General features: G+C 40.8%; 1 protein-coding gene across 2 annotated transcripts in view; it reads left to right on the top strand.

Annotated features, from left to right (window-relative positions):
* Nucleotides 1-8017, top strand: part of IPO7 (importin 7) — a 63873-nt gene extending 55856 nt beyond the window's left edge. For both annotated transcript variants that reach the window (XM_008007250.3, XM_008007255.3), the window contains 3 exons: nucleotides 658-864; nucleotides 2261-2377; nucleotides 5875-8017. In XM_008007250.3, the coding sequence (XP_008005441.1) occupies nucleotides 658-864; nucleotides 2261-2377; nucleotides 5875-5972 (422 nt within the window). In that variant the 3' untranslated portion in view covers nucleotides 5973-8017. The remainder of the gene's footprint in view (nucleotides 1-657; nucleotides 865-2260; nucleotides 2378-5874) is intronic.
* Nucleotides 8018-12691: the final 4674 nt, after the last annotated feature.

Here is a 12691-nt window from a genome sequence, read left to right as displayed (position 1 = left end):
AGATGGCACTGAATTAACAGTATTAACAAAGGTACACACATCATTATATTTACTATTACAAGATTTATGGGGTTTTCATTTTATTTTTAAGCTACTAAGGATTTATGGTCTTAATGTTGACTAAATTTATTGGAGACATCCATCCTATCGTCTATTAATTCTAAAACCTAAGCATACCTATTTTACGAGTATGTTTTAAGAGTGAGAGATTATCACTCTATGTTAATTAAATGTTGATAAATACATTTTATCTATAAGACAGTACACTATCAGTGTATAAATCAATAAAATATTAAATTATTGTAAGCGTTTCAACATAAGCTATTGCCGTTTTTGTCTTTTATCATTTACTAACTTAGCCTTTTTAAAAAATCTTATAAAAGGTTTGGTGGGTGTAATGGTCGTGTGTTCATAATATGCAGTCCTTTTTCAGATGTCTAGTATCAAGAATACATTAAATCAAGGTTGGTTTTCTTGGACTCCTATGGGAATTTTCATTTCTGTTCATTGTTGAACATGTATTTAAACCCCAATTCCTGGAGCTTTCTCTTGTCAGTTGTGACTTGTAATTTACTGACAGTGATTGAGATGATTGTCAATTTGCTGAGTAACGAAATATCTCATTGTTATGAAAGTACTTATATTATGACTTGGCAGAGGAACTGGGGAGTGATGAAGATGATATTGATGAAGATGGGCAAGAATATTTGGAGATTCTGGCTAAGCAGGCTGGTGAGGATGGAGATGATGAAGATTGGGAAGAAGATGATGCTGAAGAGACTGCTCTGGAAGGCTATTCCACAATCATTGATGATGAAGATAACCCTGTTGATGAGTATCAGATATTTAAAGCTATCTTTCAAAGTTAGTCAACTTATTACATGTGGATCCATTTCACTGAACAAATCTGTTGTAGTTTCTGCCCTTTAAAGGAAGAGTTTGGAGGATGTCACACCCAGACTAGAAAAGGCTTGTAAGGCAAAGTAACCAAAATTATTTCTAAGGTTGCCATAGTTTCTGAGTATTCTTTATTCATCCTGTTATTTTACATTTAGATTGTAATTTTGAAAGATTATAGGAAAATAATGTAGTTCAAAAAAGTATACAGTGACAGTGCCTCTTTGCTACTTCTGATTCCCAGTCTCCCAGCTTTCCTCAGAAGCAACCACTCTTACATGTATACCTGTTTGTTGTATGTTATTATTTGTGTGTATCTTTTTTCCCTGCCCACAAACCTGTTATACATTTATGGCATCTGATCTTTTAATTCTTTTTTTCCTATATTCTATGATATGTTAACTAATATAATCTATTATTACTAAATTAACACCTTTGGCATAATCAAATTTTTAGCTTTAAACAACTTGTTTAACCTTGAGGTTTTTGAATTGTATATGCCTAGGATTCTGGAGCCATATACACTGTTAAATATTCCAGGAAAAGTCCACTATTCCTGTAATGTGTCAGTGTATGTGGCTTCAGAATGCTAGGTTCCAGTTGGTTTTTACCATCATTTACTTGGATTTCAACAAGGCATAGCATCTATGTTTTACCATCCACGTTAAGAAATTAAATTTCCCCTGTATTTGAAACATCCTTTCCTCTCAGAGTTAATTGCTGTTATAAATCATTTCCTATGCATTGGGAACTGATGAATATATTCTTTGATATAATACATTATCTGATAACCAAGGATTTGAGTCTTCTAAGCCCATGACAAGGCAGTTTTGATGCAAGGTTGCAGAAGCACAAAGTGCTGGTTTCTGAGCTACATGGCAACAAGAACTGATTGAGGTGCCTAACTTGTGTCTGTGCCTTGTACTTGGTAGACAAACACCATATATTTTTCGCTAAAGGATGGTTCCTAACACAGGGCCCATGTACCAGAGTAGCCTTGATGATTTTCAAGTTGCTTTAGCTCTGAATCTTTTAAGATGGTTGGGTTAGCTTTATTCCTGAAGTCTCCCTAGTTTGTTACTTAACTATATAAGAACTAGTTAGGCTCTGAATCCTTATTTGCTAGAGAGATGGATCGTAAGAATGATTAGAGTTTTTGGAGGCATAAAGATAAGCTGTAATTAATTTTTATTCCTATATCTATTGTTTCACAAATACAGTAATTTTAAAAATTATTGGGAGAATATAAAATAGATCAGAATTTCAGTATTGGCTCGGGATGGAGTAGGAGGAGTAGAATAGAACAGAGCTACCAAACCTCTCTTATTCATGTTGTTTTTCCCTTGTTTTTGTTTTTTGATAGCTATTCAAAATCGTAATCCTGTGTGGTATCAGGCACTGACTCACGGTCTTAATGAAGAACAAAGAAAACAGTTACAGGACATAGCAACTCTGGCTGATCAAAGAAGAGCAGCCCATGGTATGTTAATTAACCGTAACTTCTCTTTAATTAGTGACTTTTATAGCTTTAAAATTTTACAGGTTTTAAATTTTATATCATTTAAGATGATATAAAAGGTATAGTTGTTGCAGGTGATAGGAATTTAATCTAAGGGATTTAATATAGGATAACTGATAACTTAATTTTGGCTTTGGCTACAGTTTGCTTTTTTTGTTTTTTTTTTTTTTTTGGTTTTTTGTTTTTTTTTTGTTTTTAAGATGGCACTTTGCTCTGTCGCCCAGGCTGGAGTGCAGTGTCAGCTCACTGCAACCTCCGCCTCCTGGGTTCACGCCATTCTCCTGCCTCAGCCTCCCAAGTAGCTGGGACTACAGGCACCCGCCACTATACCCAGCTAATTTTTTGTATTTTTAGTAGAGACGGGGTTTTGCCCTGTTAGCTATATGATACTGATTCCCTGACCTTGTGATCCGCCCGCCTTGGCCTCCCAAAGTGCTGAGATTGCAGGTGTGAGCCACCACGCCCAGCCCCAGTTTGCTTATTTTTAAGTATGGTTGGCCCAGGTGTGGTGGCTCATGCCTGTAATTCCAGCACTTTGGGAGGCCACGGTGGGTGGACTGCCTGAGCTCAGGAGTTTGAGACCAGGCTGGGCAACATGAAAAAACTCTGTCTCTACTAAAATACAAAAAATTCGCCGCCGGGCGCGGTGGCTCAAGCCTGTAATCCCAGCACTTTGGGAGGCCGAGACGGGCGGATCACGAGGTCAGGAGATCGAGACCATCCTGGCTAACTCGGTGAAACCCCGTCTCTACCAAAAAATACAAAAAACTAGCCGGGCGAGGTGGCGGGCGCCTGTAGTCCCAGCTACTCGGGAGGCTGAGGCAGGAGAATGGCGTAAACCCGGGAGGCGGAGCTTGCAGTGAGCTGAGATCCGGCCACTGCACTCCAGCCTGGGCGACATAGCGAGACTCCGTCTCAAAAAAAAAAAAAAAAAATTCGCCGGGCATGGTGGCACATGCCTATATTCCCAGCTACTTAGGAGCCTGAGGCAGGAGAATTGCTTGAACCTAGGAGGTGGAGGTTGCAGTGAGTTGAGATTGCACCACTGTACTCCATTCTGGGTAACAGAGTGAGACTCCATCTCCAAAAAAACAAAAACAAAAATAAAACTAGAGAACGCAGCCAGACGTGGTGGCGCATGCTTGTAATCCCAGCTACTTGGGAGGCTGGGGCAGGCAAGTCCTTGAATCCAGGAGGCAGAGATTGCAGTGAGCCGAGATCACACCATTGCACTCCAGCCTGGGTGACAAGAGCAAAACTCAGTCTCAAAAAAAAAAAAAAAAAAAAGTACTTTCAGTATGCAATAACTTTAGCTCATGGTGATGGTTAGATAATAGAAAATTCTGTTAAAAATGTAAATACCTAAGCCGAGCGCAGTGGCTGAAACCTGTAATCCCAGCACTTTTGGGAGGCTGAGGTGGGTGGATCACCTGAGGTTGAGAGTTCAAGACTAGCCTGACCAATGTGGAGAAACCCTGTCTCTACTGAAAATACAAAATTAGCCGGGCATGGTGGCACATGCCTGTAATCCCAGCTACTTGGGAGGCTGCGGCAGGAGGATCGCTTGAACCCAGGAGGTGGCGGTTGCGGTGAGCCGAGATCACGCCATTGCACTCCAGCCTGGGCAACAAGAGGGAAACTCCATCTCAAAAAAAAAAAAAAAAAAAGTTGGCCGGGCGCGGTGACTCAAGCCTGTAATCCCAGCACTTTGGGAGGCTGAGACAGGCGGATCACGAGGTCAGGAGATCGAGACCATCCTGGCTAACAAGGTGAAACCCCGTCTCTACTAAAAAAATACAAAAAACTAGCCGGGCATGGTGGCGGGTATCTGTAGTCCCAGCTACTCGGGAGGCTGAGGCAGGAGAATGGCGTAAACCCGGGAGGTGGAGCTTGCAGTGAGCTGAGATCCAGCCACTGCACTCCAGCCTGGGCGGCAGAGCGAGACTCCCTCTCAAAAAAAAAAAAAAAAAAAAAAAAGGAAATACTTGGCCAGGCATGGTGGCTCATGCCTGTAATACCAGCACTTTGGGAGGCCAAGGGAGGAGGGTCGCTTGAGTTTGGAAGTTGAAGTTCAGCCTGGGCAACATAGTGAGTCATCATCATCTCTACAAAAAATAAACAAAATTAGCCAGGCATGGTGGTGCATGCCTGTAGTCCCAGCTACTTGGGAGGCTGAGGCTGGAGGAGCACTTGAACCTGGGAGGTGTACGTTACAATGAGCCATTATTGTGCCACTGTACTCTAGCCTGGGTGCCAGAGTGAGACCGCGTCTGCAAAAACGTAAAAACTTAGGAAGTTAAATAGCTCCCAGACATGTCTTTTCATCTTCAGATGTTTCTGTGTGGTGTGAAATTTTTAAAAGTACATTTTAGGCCAGGCGCAGTGGCTCATGCCTATAATCCCAGCACTTTGGGAGGCTGAGGCTGGCGGATCACTTGAGGTCAGGAGTTCGAGACCAGCCTGGCCAACATATAGTGAAACCCCATCTGTACTAAAAAACACAAAAATTAGCTGAACGTGGTGGTACGCACCTGTAGTCCCAGCTACTTGGGAAGCTGAGGCAGGAGAATTGCTCGAACCTGGGAGGCAGAGGTTGCAGTGAGCCAACATCGTGCCACTGCACTCCAGCCTGGGAGACAGAGCGAGACTCTGTCTCTAAAAAAATAAAAACAAAAATAAGAGTACATTTTAGGTTATACACCACTGTTAATGCACAACAATTATCTATAGACGTTATTTTTTTATAAATTAAAAAAATTATTTTGTTAATTTATTTTTTTTGAGACAGAGTTCACGCCGTCACCCAGGCTGGAGTGCAGTGGTGCAATCTCGGCTCACTGCCACCTCCATCTCCCGATTTCAAGTGATTCTCGTGCCTCAGCTTTCTGAGTAGCTGAGATTACAGGTGCACACCACCACACCCAACTAATTTTTGTATTTTTAGTAGAGACGAGGTTTTACTATGTTGGCCAGGCTGGTCTCGAAAACTCCTGACTCCTGAGGCGGATGGATCACTCACTTGAGGTTAGGAGTTCTAGATCAACCTGGCCAACGTGGTGAAACCCTGCCTCTACTAAAAATACAAAAAATTACCTGGGCGTGATGGCTTGCACCTGGGAGGTAGAGGTTAAAGTGAACCAAGATTGTGCCACTGCACTCCAGTCTGGGCAACAGAGCCAGACTTCGCCTCAAAAAAAAAAAAAAAAAAAAAAAAAAAAGATTTTTTTTTTCTTAACAATGGGAAATGAAAATTGGCTAAGAAGTCTACAGCATACAATAAAAGAGATTTTATTCTCTACATAATGCATGCTCCCTTGCCCCTATACATTGGAGAAAACATGAACTTTGGAACTTCCTGGCCACTTATGATGGTTAAGCTACTGGCTTGTTTAATGTTTTGTCAGTTTCTCCCCAAGTTAGTAGATGATTGAATGCCCTATTAAAATTTTGTTTTCTAGAATCCAAAATGATTGAGAAGCATGGAGGATACAAATTCAGTGCTCCAGTTGTGCCAAGTTCTTTCAATTTTGGAGGCCCAGCACCAGGGATGAATTGAGTTATCTCTTTCTTTCCTGCTGTGTGATTGTAGTGAAGAGCTTGTGTTCCTCCTAGTAGTGGTTCCAGAACTGGTTCATGTTATCTATTCTAAACTAATGATCAATAGATGGACAAAAGAAACAACAACCCCAGGAGATGGGACCTGATCATGCAACCTGGCACTGGAAAAGAAATCAGCAGGATTTTGGGGGTGGGGGGGTTGGGAGGTACCTTAGGGGGTGTATTTTTTGAAGAAAGTAAGATCCTGACTCTGAAGCTTCAAAGTGACACTGTGGAAATCTGAAACAAGAGGGGATGTCATGAAGGCAGCTTTTCTTTTTCTGAGGAAAAAATAGGCATGGGCTACAGGACTATTTAAAATGTCTCATTTACAGTATAAAACTCAAAGGTAGATGTAATTTTTACACCTATGAGTATTTGTCCAATTTCTGTCTCTTCCTCACCATTGGGTATCTATTCTTTATATGTAAATAAGATAAGGTCATCTGATAGCCTTATTCAGTCTTCATCATTTTCATTCATCATTGTTCCTATGTAGATTATTGGACATTTATTGTAGCACTACATAACTGATTATAAAAATCTGTAAATGAATTAGCACTTTCATATTGAAACAAGCCTGCTAGCCTATGTATAAAATAGCAAAATGTTTGCTGTTTATAAAAAGATGTAATGGGGTGGGGGGTAGGGGTAATTTCAAGTTATTAATTTAAAAATGAACTAGCAATTTTGTACCTGGTGACTTTGTGGTGCACTCACCTCTGATAGTGACTTGAATTCGGTATGTAAAAAGGGTTAATGGTATTTCATTGCTGCTAAAAATGACAACTCCCTCTGTGTCCTGTTTTTCTTAAAGCTGTCAGTGTACAAGTGGGTATTTGAATACCAGACCTTACTGTAAAAAATAAGAAAGGTGGTATCTAGAGCATGTAAATTGGATATAAAGTTCTTCTCTTAAAGAGTTGATCTAAGAGTATGGCTAAACATCTATATATGCAATCTATTAAAATAACTTAATTCGGCTATTATGTCTTGATTTGATTGCAGTTTTTTCCTAATTATAACAAATTTTTCCTCATTGGCCTGTTTTTAATCCTGTGCCTAGAAAGAGTACAAAATGCGCACTTGAAAAAATTGATATTTAACACTTACCCACTCCCCCTTCCCCAACTCTTCTACCCCTCTTGTTGATTGTGGTATCTGATCTTGACTAGATAGGCTGAAGGCACATGGTTCCCTCCAAAAACCACTATTGATACCACTGCAAAAACAAGCCAGCAAAAAGATAGTGTAGAGAGGTTGGCTTGCTTCCCTCTCTTCCTAACTGCATGTTGAAAAATAAGCCGTTATTGATCTTAAACATCTGTCAGATGAGTCATACATTGGGTTATTTTTTATATACATGTATACACAGAATATTTCAAATTGAAAGCAACATCTTAATGGATTCAAAACTATTACAAGCTGTTGTCTAAAACAGATGATAAAAAAATTTATAACTGTAAAAACAAATGCACATATTGATATTTAAAATGCGTAATTAAGAAAACCCATTGGTGTTGTGTTTTTCTTGTATACCAATAATTAAGCCATTACTGTTGGCACTGTTTGGTTTTCTATTTTAACACTGAAGGAGTGAAAGTATTTCCTATATTTATGAATTTACTACTAAAATCTTGGCAAAAAAAGAAAAAAATTGTCTAAAATGTGTGGGTGAAAACTGTTAATCAAGTGTGTTTCTACTCCCCCACCGCCGCCCCCTGAAAGTTGGACACCAACTGTATACCCTAGGTTGCTTAAAGGGATTTCACTATTATATAAAGTCAATAAAAATGAAGTAGTTGTATATATGCAACATTGTGTACAGAGGGGAAATAATGAATAGTATTAAAGAAACATTCTCGTCTTCCTTTACCTTTAATCCCCTAATACCTAGTCTACTTTTTAAATTTTCAGACTTCACTGCTTTTTGAATTCATAATTCTAATTTTCACATTATTGTTAATGGAAAATCATATCTAATAAAGGTTTTAGTTATTCCCATGCACAGTATGAAAATTCTCGTTTGCTGAGGTTTTGTTTCCAGAAAATGTATTTGAGAACATGTTTTATTGTCTCCTGTGTCATATAATCCAAACTAATCTCCATTTACAGACTTCAACTTGAAATTGGACCTTATTAAGCTATTTAAATAGTGTTCAAATGATAGTTTCTAATGCATCATATATATACCTCAGTTTTCATGATTTCCTTTAACATTATAGTTTGGTATAGATCAAGAATCTCAACATGTATCAGTTTCTAGATGAGGTTGCAGGATATTTGGAAAATTTTTTGAATGTATTTACAATATTATCTTGTAATTAGCTGCATAGGGACTTGTCTTTTTTTCTTTTTATATACAGCTTTTCCTAGTTTTATTACCCTATAATTTTTTTTTTTAGTTGTAGAAGTTAATTCTGATTTTGTGTGGATTTCAGTATTTGTCTTTGTTAATGGCAGATACTAGCATAAATCACTTTTGTAAATGTAAGCTATCTTTTTTTTTTTTTCTTGAAAAAGGCTTTCTGTTTATCAGTATTAAATAAAGGAAGTTAATCTGTTTCTCTGCAGGTAATAAAATAGTGACACATTGTATTAAGATAGTGACTGCTGGCCGGGCGTGGTGGCTCACACCTGTAATCCCAGCACTTTGGGAGGCCGAGGCGGGTGGATCAAAAGGTCAGGAGATTGAGACCATCCTGGCTAACACGGTGAAACCCTGTCTTTACTGAAAATACAAAAAATAGCTGGGCGTGGGGGTGGGCGCCTGTGGTCCCAGCTACTGACCCAAGCTGAGGCAGGATAATGGCATGAACCCGGGAAGCGGAGCTTGCAGTGAGCCAAGATCGTGCCACTGCACTCCAGCCTGGGAGACAGAGCGAGACTCTGTCTCAAAAAAAAAAAGATAATGACTGCTATATTCAACTCTGGAAGAGACTAGAGTATAGAGCATGAGTGGCAAAACCACAGCCCTTGGCCCATATGCTGCTATTCAGTCCCAGATGTAGCCCCTGAAGCAAGCATAAAGAAAAATGAATTAAAAATTGAATTAATATGGAAAATTAAAAAAATGAATTACATTAATATGACTAATGTCTTTGGCAAAGATCTAACACAATGTCTTAAGTATAATAGGTAGTCTCTAAAATAAATGACAAATTTAAAACATCAGTTATAAAACTGTCAGTTCTGTTCTTTGTAATTTAAAATTTGGTAAAGATTTTCTGTGACCATTTATCAGTGCCTACCGAATTCTGGCTTTTATCTTTGGTGAGTTGGCCATTCTTGCAATAGCCACTTCACACTTTGGCTCATGGTAAACAAAGGTTACCTGGAAAGTGCTCTTGGAAATAGTACTGTCATCTCTCATTTGGGGGAATTACCTAAATCAGACTTCCAGATTAGAGAAGGCTAGGCTAATAGATTCTTTAACATAAACAGTTACATTTTAAGTTGACCTGGCAATCCAAAAACTAGCATTAGCAGAAGCAGTATGCTTCTCCAAAGGTCTTCTAGACCCAGGCTGTAACTCAGCTAACTAAAGTTATCCAGTACTGTTCTAGGCCCTTCATCCTTTGTATGTAGTATTACGACTGAATAAAAACAAGCAATGGGGACAGATATATCCCTTTCGTTTAGGAACCAATACAGCAAGCTATACTCATTGTTGCCCCTTATATAAAGGGTCAAAACATATTCTTATGACCATGCATATCAAAAGAAGCTGGACAATGTGGTTCTTAAAAAGGAGAGTTAGGCAAAATCTTTGGTTTTAGCACCATAGTAGAAATAAATATCAAGTTTTTGCGTATGTATGTGTCTGTATGTGTGAGGTAGTCATCCCCCCTCCAGGTGTTTTTAAGGCACAGGTGAGAATTCACCTTTATATATTTATAGATGCTGGCCCAGGCACGGTGGCTTATGCCTGCAATCTAAGCACTTTGGAAGGCAAAGGTGGGAGGATCGCTTGAGCCCAGGAGTTCAGGACTAGCCTAGGCAATACAGCAAGACCCTGTCTTAAAAAATAATAGGCTGGGCATGGTCGATGACTCATGCCTGTAATCCCAGCACTTTGGGAGGCTGAGGTGGACGGATTACCTGAGGCCAGGAGTTCAAGACCAGCCTGGCCAACGTGGTGAAACCCTGTCTCTACTAAAAATACAAAAATTAGCCAGGTATGGTGGCACGTGCCTGTAATCCCAGCTACTCGGGAGACTGAGGCAGTAGAATTGCTTCACCCTGGGAGATGGAGGTTGCAGTGAGCCAAGATCACACCACTGCAGTCCAGCCTGGGCGACAGAGTAAGACCCGTCTCAGAAAAAAATAATGATAATAATAGATTCTGCTTTCATATATAAGTTGGAATTTGTCGATTACATACAATATTTGAGCTCTATAAGTACCAGAGCCTTTTTTTTTTTTTTTTTTTGGAGTCTCGCTCTTGATGCCCAGGCGGGAGTGCAATGGCATGATCTCGGCTCACCTCAACCTCTGCCTCCTGGGTTCAAGAGACTCTCCTGCCTCAGCCTCCCCAGTGGCTGGTATTACAGACATGTGCCACCATGCCCGACTAATTTTTGTATTTTTAGTAGAGATGGGGTTTCTCTATGTTGGTCAGGCTGGTCTCAAACTCCCAACCTCAGGTGATCCGCCTGCCTCAGCCTCCCAAAATGTTGGGATTACAGGCGTGTCCCACCGCGCCCAGTCTACCACAGCATTTAAGGTTTCTTTCTGAATCTTTTCTTTAAATAAACCCAAGAAACTAGAAAAAGGAACTTACTTAACCTGATAAAAGGCATCTAACAAAACTATAAAGCTAATAGACTTGATAGTGAAAGACAAAATGCCAGAGATGAAAACAAGGATGCTCCCTTCTGCCACTTCTATTCAACATGGTACAGGAAGTCCTAGTCAGGGAAATTAGGAAAGAAGAAATAGAAGACATGCAGATTGGAAAGGAAATTAAAACTGTACATCCAAAACATGAAGGTCTCTTCACATTACACATAAAAATTAAGTATATTAAAGGTCTAAATGTAAGACCTCAAACTATAAAATTAGGAGAAAAACAGGAATAGGGCTGGGCATGGTGGCTCATGTCTGTAATCCTAGCACTTTCGAAGGTGGGTGGATTCCTTGAGCCGAGGAGTATGTGGCCAGCCTGGGCAACATGGCAAAACCCTATCTCTACAAATAAACACAAAAATTAGCCAGGCATGGTGGCACACAACTGTAATCCCAGCTACTCGGGAGGCTGAGGTGGGAGGATCACCTGCGCCCAGGGAGATTGAGGCTGCAGTGAGCTGTGATCACACCATTGCACTCCAGCCTGGGTGACAGAGTGAGACGCTTGTCTCAAAAAAAAACATAGGCATAAATTTTCATGACTTTGGATGAGGGACTGGGTTCTTAATACAACACAATGCAAGCAAAGAAAGAAAAAATCAAATTGGACTTCATCATAGTTACAAATTTTGTGCTTCAAGGACACTTTTTTTTTTTTTTTTACACGGAGTCTCGTCTCGCTCTTGCCAGCCTGGAGTACAGTGGCGCAATCACGGCTCACTGCAGCCTCTGCCTCCCGAGTTCAAGCAGTTCTCCTGCCTCAGCCTCCAGAGTAGCTGGAACTAGGAACTACAGGCCTATTTTTTTTTTTTTTTTTTTGAGACAGAGTTTTACTCTTGTTGCCCAGGCTGGAGTGCAATGGCACGATCTCAGCTCACTGCAACCTCCACCTCCCAGGTTCAAAGGATTCTCTCAGCCTCCCGAGTAGCTGGGATTACAGGCATGCGCCAGCACACCTGGGTAATTTTGTATTTTTAGTAGAGATGGGGTTTCTGCATGTTGGTCAGGGTGGTCTTGAACTCCCGACCTCAAGTAATCCTGCTGCCTCGGCCTCCCAAAGTGCTGAGATTAAAGGTATGAGCCACTGCGCCCAGCTTTAATTTTTGTATTTTTAGTAGCGACGGTGTTTCACTATGTTGGCCAGGATGGTCTCAATCTCCTGACCTCATGACCCACCAGCCTGGGCCGGGCCTCCCACAGTGCTGGGATTACAAGTGTGAGCCACTGCGCCTGGCTTTTTTTTTTTTCCCTGAGACAGAGTTTCACTCTGCTGCCCAAGCTCAGATGCAATGGTGCAATCTCGGCTTACTGCAGCCTTTGCCTCCTGGGTTCAAGCAATTCTCTTGCCTCAGCCTCCCAAATAGCTGGAACTACAGGCACCCACAACCAAGCCCAGCTAACTTTTTGTATTTTTTTTTTTTTTTTTTTTTTGTAAGACGGAGTTTCACTCTGTTGCCCAGGCTGGAGTGCAATGGCATGATCTCGGCTCACTGCAACCTCCGCCTCCCAGGTTCAAGTGATTCTCCTGCCGCAGCCTCCAGAGTAGCTGGGATTACAGGGGCCCACCACTATGCCCAGCTAATTTTTATATTTTTATTAGAGATGGGGTTTTGCCATGTTGACCAGGGTGGTCTCGAACTCCTGACTTCAGGTGATCTCCCCATCTCGACCTCCCAAAGTGCTGGGATTACAGGTGTGAGCCACTATGCCTGGCCAATTTTTTTGTATTTTTAACAGAGATGGGGGTTTAACCATGTTGACCTGGCTGGTCTTGAACTCCTGACCTCAGGTGATCCACCTGCCTCAGCCTCCCAAAGTGCTGGGATTACA

This window comes from Chlorocebus sabaeus, chromosome 1, assembly GCF_047675955.1.
Source record: "Chlorocebus sabaeus isolate Y175 chromosome 1, mChlSab1.0.hap1, whole genome shotgun sequence".
NCBI lineage: Eukaryota > Metazoa > Chordata > Mammalia > Primates > Cercopithecidae > Chlorocebus > Chlorocebus sabaeus.
Note: the sequence above shows the minus strand (reverse complement) of the source record. Positions and strands in the feature narration are given on the sequence as shown.